This window comes from Mustela nivalis, assembly GCF_964662115.1.
Source record: "Mustela nivalis genome assembly, chromosome: 11".
Classification (NCBI taxonomy): domain Eukaryota; kingdom Metazoa; phylum Chordata; class Mammalia; order Carnivora; family Mustelidae; genus Mustela; species Mustela nivalis.
Window position 1 is genome coordinate 42,248,283 of NC_139030.1, and position 23,264 is coordinate 42,271,546.

General features: G+C 42.2%; 1 protein-coding gene across 1 annotated transcript in view; it reads left to right on the top strand.

Annotated features, from left to right (window-relative positions):
- Positions 1–23,264, top strand: part of PDE11A (phosphodiesterase 11A) — a 380,751-nt gene that overhangs the window by 349,673 nt on the left and 7,814 nt on the right. Inside the window, exon 19 of the mRNA XM_082689397.1 lies at positions 377–460. Coding sequence (XP_082545523.1) covers positions 377–460 — 84 coding nt within the window. The remainder of the gene's footprint in view (positions 1–376; positions 461–23,264) is intronic.

Genomic DNA, 23,264 nt, shown 5'->3' on the forward strand with positions numbered 1-23,264 from the left:
CTTCTTTCACTATAAAAATAAAGCCTGCATTACTTTTGTGGCAATAAAACCTATGCCTTTCCCCTTGACTTGTACCCAATTCCCAGTGACCTGAAGACTTGATTTAGTGGCCATTACCTATATCTGAAGGCAGATTTTGGCCCCAAGGAGTTGCGTGCTATAAAGTTCAAATAAATTCGCTTACAAATCTCATAAAAAGAGGTAAAAATACTTTTTTTCTCATCATAGATAAAGGAAAAAAAAGTACATGTAAAGACTGATTGTGATTTGTGAAGTGTTCAGTTGGTAAAAATTAGATCATTGTGGCAAAGTGTTTGACAAAGCACCTGTAAACTACTCCAATGTAATAAAGCAAGCTTCTCTTCCCCGATTCTAGGCGATTTTTGATCGGAACCGGAAAGATGAACTGCCCCGACTGCAGTTGGAGTGGATTGATAGCATCTGTATGCCTTTATATCAGGTAATCAGGGATCTGGGAGGGCCCACGTGTCCCAACTGAGCCGGGAGAGAAGGGCATATGTACTCCACAAAGGTTGAGCCTTCCGAGAACCTCCAGGATATGGGCATTGCTAAGAAATCTGGCTGTGGTCTGTCTCTTCTCAGGTTTTAACTGTCTCCTAGGAAAAGCTGGTGCCAGGAGGCCAGAAGCCTGGGTTCTCCTTCTAGGACATAGTGTCCATGGGCCTTGAGGCCCTCATGTTTTGTCTCAGTATTTCCCAAGCTCTGTTCCAGGGAACACAAGGACCCAGAGCCACAGCCTAATACATATCTCTTCAAAGAGAGTCCTCAGGCCCCACAACTAGGGAACCTGAAGGCTCAGAGTGTCCTTTAGGAAAGAAACACATTTAACCTTGATTCATTCCACATTTCTCTAACATCTGACTATGGAAGTCTTTTCCTTTTCCTTTTTCTCTTTCTTTCTTTCTTTTTTTTTTTTTTTTTACAATTTTTTCTCTTACTTCTGTGAATATCACGTGAGACACAAGAGCTCCAGGAAACCATGAAACGTGGTTTTCTGGCCTGGCCCCATGGTCTGGGCCACAGAGTTTTCAGAGAACCTTCCATCTTCAAAGTCTGCCTCCCTGAGTTGCGTGTGACAAAGGCTGAGCACTACATTCTGAACAAGGTGCGCTGTGCCTTCCTGCTCTGCTGTCTGGGTCTCAGGCCCCTGCTCCTGGCAAGGAGACAGAGTGTCACCACCGGCTTTGAATGTGCACGCTTCACATTTTGAGTACAGATCAGGGTTGGCTTCGGTTAACACCAACAGTTCAGTGTACATTGGCTTTTAATTCTACTACTAAGCGTTTGCTTTCATGTGTAAAACCTGGAGAGTTCTTTACCCCCTACCCGGCTCAATCAGACTGAGCTGCTTTTCCAACTTCAGACTGAGAAGCACACGCAGGGAATGTAAAACTGCTGGAGTTTCTCACCCTGTGCAACTCCATTAAAAACACAGTATTGTTTTTTAAGGACCTCACAACCATTAAGTTTCAGGCTTATCTGCTACTTCGTTTTTAGTACTTTTAGGAGCTGCTGAGCCCTGTCACATTACGCTAAAAAAGAAAAAAAAAATCTAGAATACTGTCTTGAAGATGGAAATGTAACTTTTTAGTGACTATAAACACCAAAAATAAATTCATTTCTTTGTTTTATGTTAGCCATTAAATACATGATAGCATAAAAATGAGACAAGGTTTTAATATAATCTAAAATAGATTATTTTAGGGGCGCCTAGGTGGCTCAGTGGGTTAAGCCTCTGCCTTCAGCTCAGGTCATGATCTGATCAGGTCATGATCCCAGGGTCCTAGGATCGAATCCCACATCCGGTTCTCTACGCAGCGGGGAGTCTGCTTCCCCATCTCTCTCTCTGCCTGCCTCTCTGCCTGCTTGTGACCTCTCTCTCTGTCAAATAAATAAAATATTTTTTTAATTTAAAAAAATAAATGAAATAGATTATTTTAGTTTTAAATGGCACATAATGTTCTTCTGTTTAATAATGAACAACTGGGTGAAAAAATGGAATGATGTTTACTGTATTTTAATTCTCTTTAATTTTAATTCTCTTTTCTTCCTGTCCGCTCCTCCCATCCTTACTCCTCCTGGATCTCTGTTATGCTGGGGCCCTAGGTATAAAGCCCACAGCTGTTGGGTTAGATATATCTTGCTTTGCCAAATTCACCTTGACTATCCTTGTAGAACTATTTGTAATTTATTCCATTTCCTGTGCACAGTTATGCAATAAATGGGATAAATTCTTACCATGAATAAATTCATTTTTCTGTGGGTAACGTTTAGGAGGATGAAGACTTGTAATTGCATGACTGATGAATTTTGAGTATTAGTTTGCAAAGCTACTTTGGAATGGACCCAAAGTCCACACATCCTTCCTATGTGATTAGTTATAGTAAATTCTGGAAAGCACTCTCATGTGCTTTTCCATGCTAATTTCATTGTTTGGGTACTGATTCACAATCATTTGGGCTTATTTTATACTTCCTCTCAAATACTTTGAAATCTTTAGGTTTAAAAGGAAGCTGCTTGAATTTAAACTGGAAACAGCACTTCCCAGAATTTAGGGAGTAACATTACCACATCAGATTATCTTTCATTCCTGATTTTCCTCACCTGTTTCACTTTACTACTTTTCTGTGAGGTTAGATACGTCTGCTATTTTTATCCACAGAAACTTAAGTTACAGACACTTTAAGTGACACTCCCACCAAGCTATAGTTGTGTCTCACCCATCTGTGGCCTTGGTTTTGATGTAGTAGCCTTTCGACCACCTATTCCACCTCTGCTGGATATTTCTTCCACAATCTTTTCTTATTAAATTGATGAGAGAATCTTGGCATTGTGAAGAGGAATGTGGAGGAGCTCTTTGGAAAAGTTTGTAAAAGTTCATGTTCATTTCTGCTGCGATATCTTCTTAGTTAACAAAGCATGAAAATCATGTTCATTTTTAATGTATTATCATCACTTATTTTTAAAAATAACAGAGAGGGGCACCTGGGTGGCTCAGTCAGTTGAGCATCCGGCTCTTGATTTTGGCTCAGATCATGATCTCAGGGTTGTGAGATTAAGTCCCACATTGGGCTCTGTGCTCAGTGGGGATTCTGCTTAAGATCTCTTTCTCCCTCTTCCTCTGTTCCCTCTCTTCCCCTCGCTCACTCTCTAAAATAAATTTAAAAATCTTTAAGAAATAGTAATAAATAAATTAGTAAGTAAAAAAATAAAAACATTTTATTTGTAAATTATAACTTCTGTGAATAAGTCTTTGAAACCAATATTTCAAAAAAAGCCCTCAAGCTGAAACTTTGTCAAGCAGTGTTAAGTACCCTCTCCTACAGTCCCTATTTTGCCCCATTTCATGCAGTTGGGGGGTTGAGACTTTGTCTGTTATTTAAGTGGGTAAGCTGACATTAACTGTCAAGCTCCTGAAATGAAATGGAGTGTGTCAGTGGGCAGGAATCACCATCAGTACAAAGATACAAAACCTTGACGAGACAATTCACCAAGCAAGGAACGTCATTGAAGTGACATTAGTCGTTGAGGCAAATGTCTGCAGGAACTCTTGTTGCTGACAGGCCAATTTGAGGTCTTGACCATGAATATGTAATAAAGAAGAGCCTGAGAGGATAGAAAACACATGGGAAAGTATGCAGGTGGTAGGCATCCCCAAAAGAGACTGATCTGAAATGACCTGATCTGAATCGTAGAGCACAGGAATCCAGGGTGGCCTTGCTAGGTCAGGCTGGGCACAGGACAAAAGAATACAGAATAGTACATAGGAGACAAAGAACTTTCCTTTTCATGGCCAGGGCCCTGACCTCAAGGTGGAGCAGTCTGGGTGGCAAGAAGCCTCATGAGGCATCCTAGGCAAACAGATATTTGTGGAGAGAGCTGGAACGAATGCCTGTGCTGCGGGGGAGCAGTGTGGAGATGCCCTCTAGGGAGGGTGGAAGCTAGCCGAAGCACGGGCGGGGGGGGACTGAATGGCAAAATACGGACCAAATTTGGAAGTGGGTGGAGAGGCAGCTGAGCAGTAGGTACAAATATGGTTTTAGGACAGTTTTTTTTCTTTTAATTTTTTATTTAAATTCAATGGAATTAACATATAGTGTATTATTAGTTGCAGAGGTAGAATTTAATGATTTATCAGTTGCATGCAATACCCAGTACTCATTACAACAAGGATGCCCGTCTCCCAGTTCCCCGTCCCCTCCGCCTCCCCTCCAGCAACAACTCCATCTGTTTCCTGGAGTTAAGAGTCTCTGTGGTTGCCTCCCTCTCTGTTTTCATCTTATTTTATTTTTCCTTCCCTTCCTGTTTTGTTTCTTAAATTCCACATATGAGTAAGCTCATTTGGTGTTTGCCTTTCTCTGGCTGACTTTCTTCCCTTAGCTAATGCCCTCTAGTTCCCATCCACATTGTTGCAAATGGCAAGATTTCATTCTTTCTGATGGCTTAGTAATATTCCAGTGTATGTATGTGTGGATGTGTGTGTGTGTTTGTGTACCATATCTTCTCTATCCATTCATCTGTCAATGTTGATGGACATTTTGGTTCTTTTGATAGTTTGGCTATTGTGGACTTTGCTGCCATGGATATTGGGGTGCAGTGTGTCCGAAGGTTACTACGTCTGTATCTATGGGGTAAATACCTAGTAGTATAATTGCTGGGTCATATGGTAGCTCTATTTTCAACGTCTTGAGGAACCTCCATGCTGTTTTCCAGAGCAGCTACACAAGCTTGCATTCCCACCAACAGTGCAGGAAGGTTCCCCTTTCTCGGCATCCTCGCCAACACCTGTCATTTCCTGACTGGTTAATTTCAGCCATTCTGATTGGTGTGAGGTGGTATCGCATTGTGGTTTTGATTTGTATTTCCCTGATGCCGAGTGATGTTGAGCATCTTTTCATGTGTCTGTTGCCCATGTGTATGTCTTCTTTGGAGAAATATCTGTTCATGTCTTTAGTTTCTTGGGTGTTGAGTTTGATAAGTTCTTTATAGATTTGGGGGCACTGGCCATTTATCTGATAAGACATTTGCAAATATCTTTTCCCATTCCATAAGTTGCTTTTTGAACTTCATTGGCTTTCACTGAGTAAATTGGTTTCACTTCGTGGTTTTGAAAAGGTTGTGTTTGTCAGTTATGAAAATAGATCAAGCACTTTCCTCGTTCATTTCAGTTTGCTGAGTTATGTCCCTCTGAGCTGGGGGTAGATTATCACTATTCCCAGGCGCCTGAAGGGCTACTCATTTGTGTGCCTAGGTGGGAACTCCCACAAACTACATTTTGGACACCCGCTGCATTTAAAATTAAAACTCATCTCTGAGACAACTTCAGTTTCCAGCCAATTGGTTCCTATGGTGAAGGAAAACCAGGCTAACTCCTCCAGTTCTCCTAAAATCTATTCATTAGGAAGTGACCTAAGTAATCTAGTGATTGACTGGAAGTGACTGAGAGAAAATATATTAAAAAGTATATCAACAAAGCAGTGCATAGGGAAGAAGCATGCAGAGAACATGCCCAGATCTGTGACTAGTTATGGAGTTGGGAGATACGACACACTTGTATACATATATTTACATGTGAGTATATAATTCTCCAGAACTTGCTCATCTTTTTAATCTTATGGCTCCAAACTTTTCTTTAAAGAAAATGGAAAATGGTCCTCACAGGCAGAAGTCATGATTTATCTGTGACAGCATTTTAATCAGGAAGCATATAGGAAGTCGAGAGTGGGCAGGGAAGCATCAGAGCGTGTGCCCCAAGAGCAGACTAAAGCCTGGTTAGTTAGCTCTGTCCTAGCAGGGTATCTTGAAGGAACACATTGACATCTGATTCCCGTGCTTTCTGCTGTCTTTGCATCCTGCTGGGGATCCATTAGCCTGCTGCTCAGCATCTTTGGAGGGAGAAAAAATAGAAAGGAAGAAAGAAGAAAAAGAAAAAAAAAGACACCATCAAACTTTGAAGTCATTGCTGCACCAGCCTTAGGGGTAAACAGAAAACCTGATGTGGCAACATCACACTGAGCTTCTCTTTGCAACATTCGCGACTTAATCAAACCTCAGTGTACCTAGAATCTCAATGATGCACAGAGGTGTTATAAATCTTCTGTTGTTAAGGGTTGAGGGATTTAATTTTTATTATGAATGTAATCGTATTTTCAGCGCATCCCAAACAGGTTCTTGATTTGGCTTTTTTCACAGACAATGCCGAAGGGCTTGACCCGGACAGGATCTAGCCAGAATAATTCCCTGTCTGCATCAGAGGAAGGAAGATTCTGCGAGAGTATTGCCTCTTTATAAAAATGCCATGGGGTTCCTGCAACAGGCAGAGCTTCTGATGTTCTGATTACAGTAGCTTTTGACTTTTTTCTGCCTCCAGTTGTAATTGCTGTTTTGAAAAATACATTCACCTGATACAATTATTAATAAGCTCTCTGAAAGAAGGAAGGAAAGAATCTTTAAAATATAACTAAAATTGTAAAGAATAGGAATTAGAATTGATAAATTGGAAAAGAGGCTATAAAGTGCTAGGATGATTTTTCTGGACTTTTTAAAAAGTTCTTTAAAAACAATTTAAAATTCCCCAGATGGCTCATACCTTCTAATTTTTTAAAAAAGAATAAGTAATGAGCTACGGAGTGACCAGTTAGAATATAACTAATTATATTCTATAGTGACTAATATAACTAGTCACTCTTCCTCCTAAAAACCTATAGGGAGGGGCGCCTGGGTGGCTCAGTGGGTTAAAGCCTCTGCCTTTGGCTCAGGTCATGATCCCAGGGTCCTGGAATAGAGACTGGCATCAGCTCTCTGCTCAGCAGGGAGCCTGCTCCCCACCCCCCTCCCCGCCTGCCTCTCTGGCTACTTGTGATCTCTGTCAAATAAATAAATAAAATCTTAAAAAAAAAAAAAAATCTACCTTTTAAAAAGAAAAACCTATAAGGAATAGAATGTGGATACAGGGAGGAATTATTTCATCAGACACTTAAAAAAAAAAAAAAAAAGAGGACACCACCCAAATCAGTTTTCTATAAATATTTTCTCTACAATATTTAGTATTCTTGTGGATGAGAGGAAGAGATAGTTGGAGCTAATTTCTTACTAGTCTTTACAAGGAATGACATTGTGTCTAACTCAAAAGAATGAGAGAGAGAGAGAAATAACTTCCTACATTCTCTATAATTTATCCATTTGGCTCCACTTTTCCTGGTAATTTGGGGAGGGGAGGCAGTCAGGGACTGGTACTTAAACTTGACAACTAAAATATCACAATTTTTTCTGGTTAAAACCAAAATGTGAATAATTCCAAACCAAAGCTATTTCTTCTTCCCTGCTGCCATCTGGAGCCAGGAGGGCTCCCCTCTCCTTGTGAGCCCTCCATGAGCATCCGGGAGAGGGACCCAAGCACACATGCTGCTTTTTAGGTCTAACCGGGCTCTGAGAAGTGGCCAGTCAGGGCTTCGCATGATGCCTTGCTGGCCTCCACGTGACCGAAGGTGTGACGTGCACTTGGTGCAGGCCCCGGCCACTGGCTGTGGCTGCTAGCGTCTCCCGGTAAGTTCCCACCAGCTTCCTCTAGTCAGATCTAGTCAGATCTAGTCAGCTGCTTCTCTCTTCAAGTGCTCAGCTCCTGTGGACCACCCACGAGCTACCAGCTACTTTCTCCTCACTCCGCGGTCCACACAACTTCCTCTGTCCTTTCTAATAAGTTGTCTGAGGGCAGTGCCTGCTTGTTCTAGGAAAATTCTGTCATTTTCCTGAATTAGGCTCTGAGAGTCAAGAAACAAGCCCTCCCTTGACTGCCCCCCCACCAGGCTTTGTCCCCCAAGGTACAGAGAGCCAAGACACTCACTTCTCATTTTCTCTTTCTCACCACCGCCCCCCTTTCTGTCTCTCTCCATTCCCTCTTTCTCTTCTCTCTTTCCCGCTCCTCCTCCTCTCCCTGCATTGCTGCTTTCCCCCTACTGCTCCCCCTCCCCAGCATGGAAAGTTTTTTAACTTCTTTTTTTCTTGTCTGATGGGAGCTACCCTTATATGGTCTCCCCTGTGCTGTCTGCACTAGAACTTTGTGGTCAGACTGGGTGATCTGACATTGCCAGATTTGGTTCTTCATAGGTCAAGGAGAATTCTGGGATATAGACCCCCCCCCCTCTTGCACCACACAAAGCTGGCATTCAAGATTATAGTCTCTCAACGCCAAACACTGACAGTTTGCCGTTTCTGACAGGAACTGCCATTTGCCTGCAGGAGGGGCGCCTACTGCGTTAATGGGTGGGAGGCCACGGGCATGACGAATCAAGCAGAACAAAAACACATGGGTTTAAGATTTTCAAAATATTGTCCTTGTCACATATTTTATACCTAAATCTGAGTGCTGAGAGTAAAACCCGTTTGCTTCACAATTTTCCAGGTCCTATCCGTCAAATACAAATGGCAGAGAAATGTGAACATTTGGAAGTGTCCGTCTTAGGCAGTTCCTAGGCCCTTCCACGATGGCCTTTCCTCCGAACTTTGGCCAGTAAGCTTCCTTTGAAAAAACTGGATCACGGCTCCCTCTGCTTAAAAATCTCGGTTGAGGTTACCATCTATAAGATCCCTCCTGGATTTCTTGCTTTGGTGTTTTGGGGCACCTTCCTGAGGCCCTCGGCCTCTTGGCCTCACCTGCTGGTGGCTCACCCACTTCCTCAGCCAGACGCCCTTTGTCCCAAAGCACAGGACTCCCAGCCCTCTTCTTCCCTGGCCTTTGCTGTGCTTCCCTCCCTCTCCTTTCTAGTTGGAAAAGCTTTCCGCCCTCTCGATATTTCTGTGGCACTCTGTCTGTCTCTTCATAGCCACGCATTACCGCTCCATACTGTGAATGTCTGGCTGCCTTCCCCAGTAGACTGGTTTCTGGGGACCATCATGTTCCCAGTACCCAGCACAGGGCCCAGCACTGCTCCATGAACGTTTGTGGAACAAATGAATGAAGAAACAGAGGAATGCATGATGGGTGCAGAATTAAGTATAAGCAGCGGAATGTGCAGAGTAGGGTTTATAACATCATGTTAAATTATCATCTATAAATATATAAAACCTTTCGTCAGAGTGCGCACTGTTCTATTCCTGCCCATAATCCGAAGTATATGGCCTATGATATCTTTTTAGAAAGTGGTTTAGTTCTCATCATGGTTGAATTGGCCCTTAATTCTCATATAAAAAGGCCAGTTTATAGCCGTGAATTTTTCCGGGTTTTGATTTTTTCAGCTAGGAAATACATGAGATTTTCTTTTATCCAGCATTGGCAGAAAATATAGTCTTGTAGTTATTTTAATATTCACATTGAGAGAGCTAGCATATAGATATGGATATATATATGGATCTCAAGAATTTATGTCATGCATTATACACATGTGATGTCAACATATGTTGAATTATATTCAAATTATAATCAAATCAGAATACCATAAAACATGCTAAGTTTGTTACAATTAAAATGTAATCTTTCTTTGACTTAGAAGGCTTTTCAGATTCCACATTTCCTAACAGTTACCACTACTACAAGTGTCAGATAATCATGTGCTGCGAAGAGGGAAGTGCTGGACAGGGCTTACTAACAGAACAGCATTCAAGTTCACGTCGCTGCCTGCATCGAGCATGGTATGTGACAGGTGACGGCATCTCACACCCTTGGCTACATCTCAGAGTTCTTCCTGAATATCTGATGTGCCAGGATGTTTGATTTTAGAGAGAATTTTCCGCCTCCAAAAATGAGTTGGGCTTGATAAAGCAACCAGCTCCAGGTACATTTTCTTGTAAATAAAATGGACCTGATTTGTTTCATTTCATGCAAATCTAAAAAACACTGTTCTTTATACAGTAGCACTTAATCTATTCCTATTCATGTGCATCTTGTGAGTTCAAAACTGCCATGATGAATCCATATTAAAATGCTGTAATCTAGCTTCAAAAAAAAGATAATATATAACCTCATAAGGCTTCTGAAGGTAGAATTTAAGATAAGATCTACTTCTCCTTATCTGGCTGATCAGCATAAATAATTCATTTGAAAGGGTTTCTGCTTGAGAATCAAGAAGTTAAAAATGATTTACCTCAAGTCCATACAAGGCCTGGAATGTTGTCTTACATTGCTTCCCAGCACCTCTAGAAAACATATTTTAAGAGCTGATTTACCTCTTTTTCATGGTTCTCTCTTCTTTGAATCTCTTCAAGAAAAGAGGAAAAGAGAGAGGGGAGAGTGGGAAGGCAGGAGAGAGAGAGAGAGAAGAAAATTGCATTTTTCCACCAGGAATGAATCAAGGCCTCTTTTAAAGATTGTTTTTTGCACTGTAAGTGCCTCTCCGAAATTTCTGCAATTTAATGTGCATTTGGAAGGTCAGCATGGCTTGAGCTCGTGGGAAGTGAGGCATGAGATAAACATAAAGCATTCTTATTATGCTATTGCCAAACAGAATCTTCTGTACTACTCGAAATGTTTCCTAAGAGAATTCAAGGAGGCACTATCTGGATGACCGGCCATCACAACTCTTATATTTAATTATCTGAGCTGCAGCCATAAAAATATGAAATAAATCACTCAAGGCACATTGGCTCATCTAGCAAGCAGAGGCTAGATGGCCATGTGGCCAGAGAGAGCAAGGCTTTCCACCTCACAGACCAACCAATAAGGCAGCCCAACGGTTGACTTGTTAGCCAGGGTCTAAAACGAAGTTGAAGACTTCTACCAGACTGAACGCTTGGAAAAGAAGATATTCAGTACTAGAGTCCTGACAGACATGGGGTATACTAATGCACATTTTTTTCAGAAAGCAAATATTTGTTGAACACTGACTACGTTTACAAGGTACTTTTAGAGATACAGTTTAATTTGACCCTAACTGTGAAGAAGAAAATACTTCATCCTGGATCTTATAATGTCTAATGGTCTAAGTTTAACATATGAGAAAAGTGAAAGCTACAGAAGTTAATGGACTTAATTCTAGTGAAGCAGTTAATACAGAATAGAGCCGGAAATTCGAATCCAAGTCCTTTCTGTCTTCTTCTGCTGCTTCTCACTATACTGCCCTGAGGAAGTAAAAGCTGATTCAGTTCTGGCCAGTAGCACTCTATCTTTGTGAACTTCCCATTTGCTGAATGAAACTCTGAATCCTTCAGAGGGGAGGATACAGGGACCAGAGCAGGGATTCCAGGGAGAGGAATTCCTCGAAGACCAAATGGGCTCATGGATTCTATTTAGCTGGTTACTATAGAAAATTCTCTCAAGGAACATGTTATGTTAAGCTGTTCTTGACCTAAGACTTTCCCTTGCAAAGCAGGTTGACATTGCCAATAGAAGACGGCAGACTGGCCTCACTAGTTATCTCCTCATCCTTCTGAGAATTCCATTAATATAATAATAAAGGAATTTTTTAAAAGGTTTAAACTTTCTTGGGTATTGAAAAGAAGGTGAAAAATTTTTGAGGAACATGATATTAAAAAAAAACCCTAGATTCCCTTGAACAGACTGTTAGTATAAGTAAGGATGTTAAGGACTCTGCTAACAAGGAAATAAGGAACATGGTGGAGAAAACATATCACCTTCCAGAATACTTGAATCATTAAGAGCAGGCTATTAGGAGGACCTCACATTCTCTTCTTCCTTTATGCTATTGTCCACATGGAAACATGAATTTACCCAGAGACACTAGTGTATTCTGTTTTGGTCATTTAATATAACGTTCTAACACGTACCCATGTTCCTAAGCCAATTTTCATGTTATCCTTTGAAACAGCTGCCTGGTATTCCAGTCAGTTGACTTGTCATAATTTATTCAGTCATTACCTACTTTCTTTTTTCTTTTTGCTAAAAGGGGTAATTCTGAAATGAACACCTTTGTTCAGTACTTTATTGACTTATTTAAAACTATTAAGCGTGATTCAAAATAATGAAGTTGTATTTCTTTAAAAAAAAAAAAAAACTCTCAAGGACAACAGAATGTGAGAGGACATAAGATCTCCTCCAATACTAAAAGTTGGCATGGAAATAACATCCCAGAAGGTCTGCAGATGCAAGTGAGCTGATCTGTCATTCAGAAGGTGCTCCTGAGAGGCTTAAGACTCGGAGGGGCCCAGTACACCAAGAGGGGGTGTATTAATTTTCCAGGGCTAAGAAGTACAACAAACTGGGTGGCTTACAACAACAGAAATCTATTCTCTCACAGATCTTGAGGTTGGAAGCCCAAAATCGAGGCGTGGCAGGGTTGGTTCCTTCTGGAGGTTCTGAGAGAGAAAGTGTTCCATGCCTTTCTCTTAGCTTTTGGTGGTTACCAGAAATCCTTGGTATTACTTGGCTTCTGGATGTATCACTCCAATTCCTGCCTCTCTCTTCATGTGACATTCTTCTCCCATGTCTGTGTCCTGTATCGTCATATGGCCTTTCCTATAAGGACACCAGCCATTGGATTTAGGGCTTGTCCAATCCAATATGACTTCATCTTAACCTGATTACATCTGCGATGACCCAGTTTCCAAATAAGGTCACATCCCCAGGTAGCAGCGGTGAGGACTTCAGCATATCTTTAGGGGAGGGGTGGGCACAATTTGATCCACAACAATGAGGTGATGGCATAAGCCTGGAAATAAACAGAAAGGTTAGAAGCGGGTGAGTGGAACCTCAGTACACACATAGCCAAGGTAAACCACCTCTGTCCCCGCTGCCAGCCAGGAGACCAGAAAGCTCTTCCCACAGAGCACTCATCCAGAGAATTCATGACTGAAATTAGAAGTCTGTGGAATGACTGCCTGGGTCCCCAGTTGCCCTCCTACCCCTCACCCAGGATGCCAACAGCCAGAAAGCCCAGGAGCAGAAGAGTGGGATTCTTCTTGAGAGAAACGGTGGCCTCAGAGAAAGGATCTGCACGTACTTGCACTTGGGACGCTTTCAGTGGGAGTCAGCTCCCCAAAGGTCGCCCTTTGAATGAAGCTCAGGGGTCAGCGTGCACACAGCCCCCCACAACTTCTGCCCTTCTTGTCCCGCCAGTCACACAGCCTGTCTTTCCGTGCCTTGTCCTTGAATTATGCAAACAGAGAAGGACCACTGGCTGTTTCAGGAGAGCCTCCTGTATGAAGGAGTGGAAGCAAATCAAAAGACGCGAAGGGAAGAAGGAATTCAGAGTATACAGTAAATACAAAAAAAGACAACTTCAAAAAACCTGGTATCATCGGTAAGACGGGAAATACGTTATAAAACAAGACCAGGTGCTGGTGATTATTTTCTCATTGCCACATCATGACTTTTCTTCTTCCTCTGGGTCCTCTTTCCCCACTCAGACCTTGGCACCCTCAGCAGGCCCTCTCCAGCTTCATGCCCTCAGTCCCATCCGCAAATCAACTGGGGAGTTATCCTCCTAAAGCAAATTTGATCGTGGGTCCTTCAGACCCAACCTCCCTCCCCGTGCTTGAAGGGAAAAGTCAAAGCTGGCACGTCTGACCTTCCTCTGCTCACTTTCTCTCCCTCCTTCCTCCATCCCCTCTGCTCTTGAAGTACCTGGCCACCAGCCATTTCCCAAACTGCCAGTCCACTGGTGTGACACATGCGTGTGCACACACGCACACATGCGTGCACGCTCGCACACCATGCCTTTGCTCACACAGCTCTCGCTGCCCGCACTACCTCTCCCTCTTCTCCCCCAGCAAACCCTACTCTTCCTTGAGGAATCCACTCCGACGACAGGCTCCTGGTAAAAGCTCGGTTTTGCTCCCTGGAGGTAGAGACAGAGCCTCAGGGCCCCTCTGCATTTTCCTTCATTAGCACATTACACTGATTTGCATTCATCGCATCTGTGGCTCAGCAGCAATGCGCGGCACAAGCGGTGCCACCGCCCTCCGCCCTCATGCAGGCTGTTCCTCAGCTGCGGGGAGACCCCACAGGACGGCCTTGGCAACACAGCCAGCAAGGACGGGAGCAGAGACGGGAAAAGAGTGGGTTGTCGCCGCGCTGCTGGGAAGCCCCTGTGTCCCCTCTGCGGCGTGTGCTTTCTGCGTGCCCTGAAATAAGCCACCATTCCCAAGTTGCCCTGTGGCGGGCGTTAGCATTTCTGTCTTTATTTCACGGCTGAGAAAGTAGGGAGGTTATACTAGCTGTTCACAATCACCCCGGTTGATTAGGGGGAGTTTCAGCCTACCAGCCGTTGCCTCCTACAAGCAAAGGGAAGAATAAACTACAGAACCATAAAATAACGGAAAAGGAAGAGTAATTCTCCAAGTCCTCGCTTTCCTATGTCCTCCATAATCTTAGTGCTACAGATGGTCTGAAAGGCCAAAAACTAAGTAGGAAAGGAGAAAGAGAACAACAAATACCCACAGAGGAAGGGACAGAGGGAAATAGAAATGAGACCTATGACAGGCCAGTAGCAGCTGAGTGTTTTTATAAGTATCCTCTTTCACTTATAAAATCTCCACACTTATAAAATCTAAAGCTTGCTATCCTCCAACATCTTTCTTTTAAAGATTTTATTTATTTCACAGAGCATAAGCAGAGGGAGGGGCAGAGAGAGAGACAGGTGCAGACTCCTCCTTGAGCAGGGAGCCCAACGGGAGCTCGATCCCAGGATCCTGGGATCAGGACCTGAGCCAAAGGCAGATGCTTAACCAACTGAACCACCCAGGCGCCCCTCCTCGGATTTTATATGGTGATCACCACAGGCCTATAGGTTGGACGGAAAGTATCTCCACTCTGCTACATTTTAAAGGTCTTTGGTCTTACAAAGGGGCTCTCTTCTTGGAACAAAGGGAATTGATGACAGTTAATACCAACCTTTCCAAGAGTCTGAACTGAGGGAGAGGAGGCGAGTGGAAATACTTTGGGAAGAATAAACATGATAGGTTAATGCCCTCCGTACATGTAAGTCATTATTATTGTTACTATCATTAATATGACCTCTAAGTGGCCGGTGTTGTAAATTGGAATAACAGCCAAACTGCCTAGCTTACTAAGATGTTATGAGTCTCTAATAACATTCCTGAGCATGTACTACATGCTACGCACCAGTCTGACCTTCCATGCATTATCAGATTCAATCCACTTAGGGGTAGCAAGCCAAATACTACTATCATCCCCCTTTTCCAGATGTGAAAGCTGAGGTTGGAGAGTTTCTGTATCTTGCCCAAGAAGACACAGCTATTAAGTGAGCTTAGATTCTTTCTGCTTCCAAATCTGGACTCCTGCTGCCCCCGAGAGAGAGAGAGAAAAAGAGTGTGTGTGTAGGCCTTAATGTGCCACAAACTTCACATCCTCAATGGGTCACTGTACACGAAGACGACATGCTGTTGTGATATGAAGATTCTTGACTAGAAGGGAGCTTGCAAATAATCCGTAGGTTGGGAAAGCGGAAACTTGAAAGGTCACTTGTGACTCGACTTAATAGTGGCAGAGCTGGTTTACAGCCCAAGACTTTCGACCTTCAGTGATGGTTTGTCCCCAAACACCCTGCCATCTATGGGGAAAGTCTGAAACGTGTTATCTCAGAGTGTTCAAAGCTATCCTGAAGGGACAGATTTTGAAAAGGAAGTCTACATGCGTAGTGAGGCAGATTTCCAGCAAGCAGAAAGCTGACTGAACCAGGGAGTTTGTTTTGAAGGACAGCATGGTGAACCAAGATGCCTCGGAGAACAGGGGAAATGGAATGAAAAGTCAGCAAACAAGGTAGAAAAGACAGCCCTGAGAGGGCCTGAGAAACTGAACAGAAAATCTGAAGGAAGATAAATGGATAATTTAACAGCCATTCAGTTTTTAAGAAAGACAAAGAACAAGCTACATTGCATCAGAAAAGGCCTAGAAATGATGATGGATGGGACCCTTCAAATGAGTGGTGAACACAACAGAATCACAGTTGCCTGCCCAATTCCCAGCTGAGGGCAAATTTGAGGAACTAAATAAGGATATGAGACTGATACGGATTGAAGAGTTTTTCAAAATCTATTTAATGGCCAGGCAGGGGACATTGATCGCTTCTTAGAGGAAATGTTTAGGATCAATGAGGTAGTGGGCCCTTATTTGTGATGTAGGGGGAGAATGGCCTGGGGGAGGGGGTTATGATATCGTCGCATAACATATACATAACAGTATCGCCGTGTACTTGAACGTCCTGAAATAATTTTTGAGTTATGGCAGTGAAATAGTAAATTCTTTTGATCTTCATGAACTAAGCATTTCTTTTCTTTATCCTTGTATCTGTAAGCCTTCTTTCACTATTAACCATCAGGTAGACGATGTGTTATTTAATAAGTCTCACACATGACTGAAGATTGTTAGTTCCTTTATCAGTTCATGATAAATTTTTAATAAAATATTTTACTGTTAAATACTTTATACACATCCAGTGAACAGAATTCAAAAGGCACGAACGTATTAGAGAAAAGTGACCCTTCCTCACACTCCAGTCCCCCAGTCACCTCCCTTGGGGGCCACCACCTTTAAAGACCTTCTCGTGTATGCATCTAAAGGAGATCTTTAGAAAGCATAAATACAGTGGGTTTTTCCATTGTTTTTACACACACTGTTTATACACTGTTTGTTTTTATTTTTTTAAAGAGTATTTATTTATTTATTTATTTGAGTGAGAGAGAGAGAGAGAGAACACAAGGAAGGGGAACAGCAGAGAGAGAGGGAGAAGCAGGCTTCCCGCTGAGTGGGGAGCCCAATGTGGGGCTTGATCCCAGGACCCAGGGATTATGACTAAAGGCAGACACTTGACCAACTGAGCCACCCAGGCACCCCATACAGTGTTTTCTAATACAGCATATATATATATACTCTGCTCATATATATGTATATACCTGTATGCATGTGTGTATGTATATATTATGTATGTGCACATATATGAGCATAATATATCCTGCCCAGACCATGCTTTTTCACGCTTAATATATTTTTGAGATTTTCCTGTTTGCTGCCCAGACAACAGCTGCTGCCATCTTTTTGATGGCCACAGGGTATTAGATTTTAAAGATAAAGAATAAAATATTTAACTGATAATTAATTGATTACTTAAGAACACCGATGTCATTTCTCATAGTTTGCTACTATAAACATTGCCCAATAAGTATCCTTGTAAATGCATACTCTTCACACTTTATTTGAAAGATAAATACTCAGAAGAGGAATTTACTAGCCATTTGGCACACAAGCATTTGACGTCTTGATAGGTATTGCCAACTCTCCTTCTGTGGGGTATGAACCAATTTATATTCTCACCAGGAATATGTGAGGGACTCCTCTTTCCACATCCTTACTAACAAACTACATTATCAAACTTCTTGAATTGTGCTGATAAGATAGTGTAAAGCCAATCTCTTAATTTGCATTTTCCATATCGTAAATGAGTCTAATCATATTTTTAGGATAGACTTGTCAGGAGCAACTAGTATTTTTTCTGTAAACTCTTCATATTTTTTGCCATTTTTTTCTATTCAGCTGGTGGTCTTTTCTTTTTGATTTGTAGGAGCTCACTATATATTAAGGAAATAGACCTTTATCTGAGCAAAAGTGGCAGATATTTTCCCCAGGTTGTCGTTCACCTTTTTCCTTTGTTTATGCTGTAGAGAAATATACCGATTTTAGGTAGTCAAATTCAGGACTGTTTTCTTTTGTGGCTTTTGGATTCCATGTCATACATAGAATGACTCTCCCATTGCAAAAAGATAATGACGAGTTTTTCTCAGAACATCTTTTAGTATTTTATGTTTTTTTTTTTCTTTACATTCGTACCTCTGATTCATCTGGCTGTACTTTATTTTGTTGGATGTGACATATGAGGTCAGAATCCAACTAGGTTTTCAGATGGCTCCCCAGTTTTTCCATCAGCTTTTGACTGGTGTTTTTCCTTAGGATTTAAAAACTCACTTCCATCATATGCTAACTTTCTTTAAATTTAACTCTATTTTTTGTCTTTCTCTTCTGTTCTATCAATCTGTCCACCTTGTCATACTATCTTAATTAATGTCTTTTATAATATGTTTGAATGATAACCCTAGTTTCACCCTTTTTTTCTAAGAATGCTTGTTTATCTTTCCATGTAGTTTTAGAATTTAGTTCTAGTTTGTCATTTTATTGGGCTACTTACTTACTTTTTTAAAAGATTTATTTCTTTCTTATTTATTTGACACAGAGAGATCACAAGTAGGCAGAGGCAGGAGAGAGACAGGGAAGCAGGCTCCCTGCTGAACAGAAAGCCCGATGCAGGGTGAGATCCCAGGACCCTGAGACCATGACCCCAGCGGAAGGCAGAGGCTTAACCCACTGAGCCACCCAGGTGCCCCACTTATTTACTTTTAAATGATTCCAAAGTTGAAAGATAGAAAATCGTTGCCCATTAGGAAGTTTCTATTCATAACATTCTGAAGTTCCCATCCTTAAACTGTACTTCAGTAATGTAATAAAATAAATACCCAGTGTTGTGGTCCTACTGTCCCCCCACACACAAACTTCTGTATCATAGCTTTTGGGAAAGTTAGCAATGTAATTAAAGAAGAGCCACGATAATATGCCCTGGACCAGATCTTAAAATGACCAGTTTGGCCTCTTTCTTTGGACAAAGAGAAGGTCAGCTCATGAAGAAACATCCTTCGCATAGACCCAGTGGTGTGCAAAATATTCCTTTTCTTCTCTCCCTAGTCTCTCTCTCCAAACTCTCACTTTCTTCATTATCTTATAAAATGAAGAAAAAGAATGTTCTCCTTCCATACAGAGAGAGACCACCAAAGGACTAAAAGATTTTTGTCCCAAGGATCTTGCATTTCTCATGGATGCTCTGGCTCTGGGATTCTGTAGATGTGGGACATTGGGGTGCATGGGCCTTGAGCAGTCTTTCCTCAGCCTGTGTGGTACTGAGCATGGGGACACCTGTAAAGCCTCACAAGAACTGTTTCCTAGTCATCTGCATGGTGCCCACTATAAAGTTCACCAGTACCAATAATTAGTATTTGGACTCCTTTGAAATGCTCAAATATAAGCTAAAAAAAATCGACGATCAAAATGCTCATGGAGTATTCTAGAATTCTGTATTGAAAGCCCCATAGCACCTTCCTCAGAACACCATTCTCGCCAAAGGCATGGAATTGCAGCTCCGTATCTGTACAACCCCCGCCCATGTAGGCACTCTATCCGTTCTGTTCGGGGAAGCCTAGGACTCAATGTACTTGAGAAATCCACACAAAATGTATAGAAATCCACACAAAATGTATCTCAACAAACTGAAAATGTTTAAATTGTCCTTCTTGCACATTGAACTTGGCCAAAATAACCAAGTCTATGTATTTCTATAAAATCGCAGATGGTGAAGTTTTACCGGAAAACATCCTGGTGCACGGAGCGGTGTGGCTGAGCTTTAGTTACATGCTCCAACCACCCCTGCTACAAAGCCCCATTCATCAAAGGCTGTGGCTTCTGGGTCAGCAGCCGTTCCTTCCAAGTCAGATGTTGCCTACACTGTGAACATGATTGATTAGCTACCAATACGCTCTAAAAACCCAACCAACAGGATAACCTAGGACAGTATCCTAGAGGGGCTCATTATAACAGAAGAGACGGTTCTCCTTGCTCCCATTTACACAAGCTGTCTTTGGGCCTGCCTGTTATTTACTACTTAAAACCCTTGTTTTATTTTCCTGGGGCAGGAGAGAGTAGATGAGTCACAGATAAAAGAGTCACCGTCTACGCCTAATGTTTGGGAGATGGTGTTTCTTCATTACTCAGGGAGGCTGTCTCCATCCCGTGGGTTTGTCCTGAAACAGTGTCCCAGGCCCCAGAATAAAGAGTCGCCCCTCTCTCCTGACACTGCAGTTCAGTGAGACAGACACCTGTCATTCCCAGCATCCCAGTGAGAACCCTTCATGGGAAGACACCACGGGCTCTGTACTCAGGCAGGCCATGACTGACTTTGCAGCTACTCTGTTTTTTAACCATGTTCACACTGGTGCCTTTGACTTAATTTCCCCCAATCTAAGGATCCTCATCTGTCAAAATGGGGTCAATACTACCAATCTCCCCACACTGTTGTGGGGTTTAATCAGCTCACATACGGAGAGATCCTCAAATGGAGCCTGGAACATGGGACACAGTCAGTCCTCAGCAGTGAGTTCATTTTGGCAAGGTAGGTTTTCCCGTCTGTCACGGCAGGCACATGGCAGCCCACAGAACTGACACTGACTCAGCCTCCAGACATGTTTCATTCAGTTGAACGCAGTTTTTAACACTGGGAACTGTCCAGTTTCCCGGAGGCCCCACGACTCCCAGCTGTCTCGTGCAGCCTATTTCATGCATTAACTCTACTGGCCTTGTCCCTGGAGACATTTGAGTTTAGGACTCTTGCCCTATATGATGGAAATAACAATGCTGTTAATCCTAGGAGAGACTAAAATTCCTGCCTCATTAACTCAGAACGTTAATGTCATTTGTAAATATCATTTTCCACAGAGGAATCCCTCGAGCGTATAAATAAAGTAAGCAAAACACGTAACCTGAGAGGTCAGGAAGGGACTGCAAGTGGAAAGAAAAGAGAGAGAGAAGATCGCTATCGAGCTCTGGAGCACCTGCTTCACACCTTGGAAAGGAAAGGATCTAAGTTATTACTAGTACCGTAATTAGCTTTCAGGATATTAGACATCGATGCTACAAACATCAGTGTTATAGCTGGACCAGACTATGCCCTTGGGATTCTCATTATAGATCTGAATCACTCTCACATTGGAATCTAATGAGCTCACCGTGCCCTCTTAATAAGCATTACCTCTGTGGCTTTATCATCTTTACTGCTGTTCGGGTAACTGCTTCACATTATTTAGATTTTAAGATCTCAAATGTCACTAAAACTTTTCAGAAAGATCTGACAATGTCTTTTAGCATTTGCAAAATTTGGACCCAGCCAAGCTGTTCCAGCTTCCGAGTAACAGATCTAGAGAGTAGATATCACATGTATAGAAAACTAATTTTCTCAAATGGAGAGAGCATCTCACCCAATACGGCAAACAGGGAGTAATAACGAACTCCCACTAAGGCGAAAATAACAGCCAGTTGCAGTTTGTCCTTTTTGTCAGAGCTCACCTGGCCCACAGGGAAAATGATGAGTCCCGATTCCCTTGGGAAGCTGAAATTCCACAGGGCTGCTCACTTGGCCACCAGAGGGAGTTGGCATACACTGTTAGCATTTTCTGAGTCCCCATAACGTGGGAGGCGAAGAATGAGCAGCCTTTTAAAGAAACTGGCAGGCTCCTGGGATTCAAGGAGAAGGGAAAGAACTGCTACCTGATCTCTGACCCTCACTAACTTGGTAAAGAGCACAGCCCAGTGAGTGTCAGCAGCAACTTTGTGTGCTGAGGAAGCTGAGACTTCCTTAGGTCAGCCAGCACCAGTTCAAAGTCCAGTGGTGGGGGTTCAATCTTGAGTAATTCTGGGAGTGACAAGAGGAAAATAGTGACAGCAAAAGACTATTTGGAGCTCAGAAACTCACTCAAATTAGTCTGAGCTGAAATGGGAATTGATTGGCTCAGGAAACTGGTGAGCTGAGAGGCACAGCTGGCTGGGTGGCAGAGTTACAGCCAGGGGATTCAAAGGATACCATAACATATGTCCCCTTTTCTCACCCCCTACATATCTTTTGGCATCATTCTCAATCAGGCTTTCCTCACAGGTGCTGGCCGCTCTAAGGTCACATGTTTGTTATAGGTATTACCACACCAAAAGAAAGATGAAAAGAAAAACCTCATTTCTGGCAGTCCCAGGTAAAACCTAGAGAGAGCTCTGAATGCCTTACCTTGAGCCACAGCCCCATTCCTACACCAATCACTGGGGCACTCTTGTTGGTCAGGCCTGAGTTACTGTGCCTACTCAAAACACATGGAATGGATTCTATTATCAGAGGAACAGTAAAGGGACAGTGTAGAGCCTCTGCTGTCTCTTACAGTTCATTTATAACCCACTATCATAAAAAGTTAACTCATAATTCCCTAGTGCAAGGGATCAACTAGAATTCTTTGACATCTGCATAGTTCGACAGAAAACAGAGACCTATAACATGACATCAGTTCTCTCAATTAGGAATTGCACACAGCTGAAATCACAATAGCTTAAACAAAATAGATTTCTTTTTCTGAAATCACAATAGCTTAAACAAAATAGATTTCTTTTTCTCTCTGCTTCAAAATAGTCCGGAGAAGTCCATTCTAGACTGCTATGATATGGTAGTTTCATAGCCATCAGAGACCCAGTCCCTGTTTATCTTTCCTTAGCACATGGCTCCCATACTCAAAGTTGCCTCATAGTCACAAAGTAGCCACTAAAGCTCCAGCCATCATGTTAATAATCCAGCACCAATAAGGAGATAGGACCAAGAGCAAAAGGATATAACTTCCAGCTGAATAAACCCCCATTTAAGAGTTTTCTCAGAAACTCTTCCTCATGAATTCTGCTTATAGCTCGCTGACCATTCCTAATGCATATTAATTGGGAAGGCAACTAGCAATCTCTGTTAGAAATACCAGAGTCCTGGCAGAGTAAATGACTCTGTCCGCAAATGGGGCAGAAGTCATAAGGCTAGAGCCCTTTGATCTCCACTGCAGTCTAGCCTGGGGAGAACGCAAGAGTACACAGTCCCTGGCCTAGTTATACGTGTAACATATATAAACGATTATTATTAACTTTCTGACTTGAGCAAATTACACACTAAAGATTTATTTAAAAACTGGTATCTTTAATGTGAATGTTTAAAAACATTTATTCACAGAAGTCTTGGCTTGCTTCTGTGTTCACCATTAGGGTTTGATTATTTGTTTTTCGAAGCAAGTTTTAAAAACTGCTGGAAGCCTCCTAGGATAGTTAATACATTATCTTAAGCAATTTAATGCAAATTAATTTTTACACAACCTTGAGTTTCAAAGGCCGTTGAACTGGGGAGAGAAGGAGTGAGGTTGAGGAGGAATCTGTTTGCTGCCTCCCATCTGGACCCCACAGCCAGCTCCATCTGTTCTCACATGTAGTAACTAACACTTCAGCAACTCCCCTGCCAAACACACCATGTGGAGTTCGGCTTTTCTCTTTCTTTCTTTTTACTTAGGAAAATTCTAGAAAGATGCATAGAAAGATGTGGATTTCAGGTTTTCTAGAAAACTTGATGGGATTACTTGGGCATTTCAAAATTCTGCTTTTGTACCCTAACTCAAGTTTTCCTTTGGGTTTTATTCCCTATCCTGTTTTGTTTCTGAATTCTATTCTCTTTTAATAC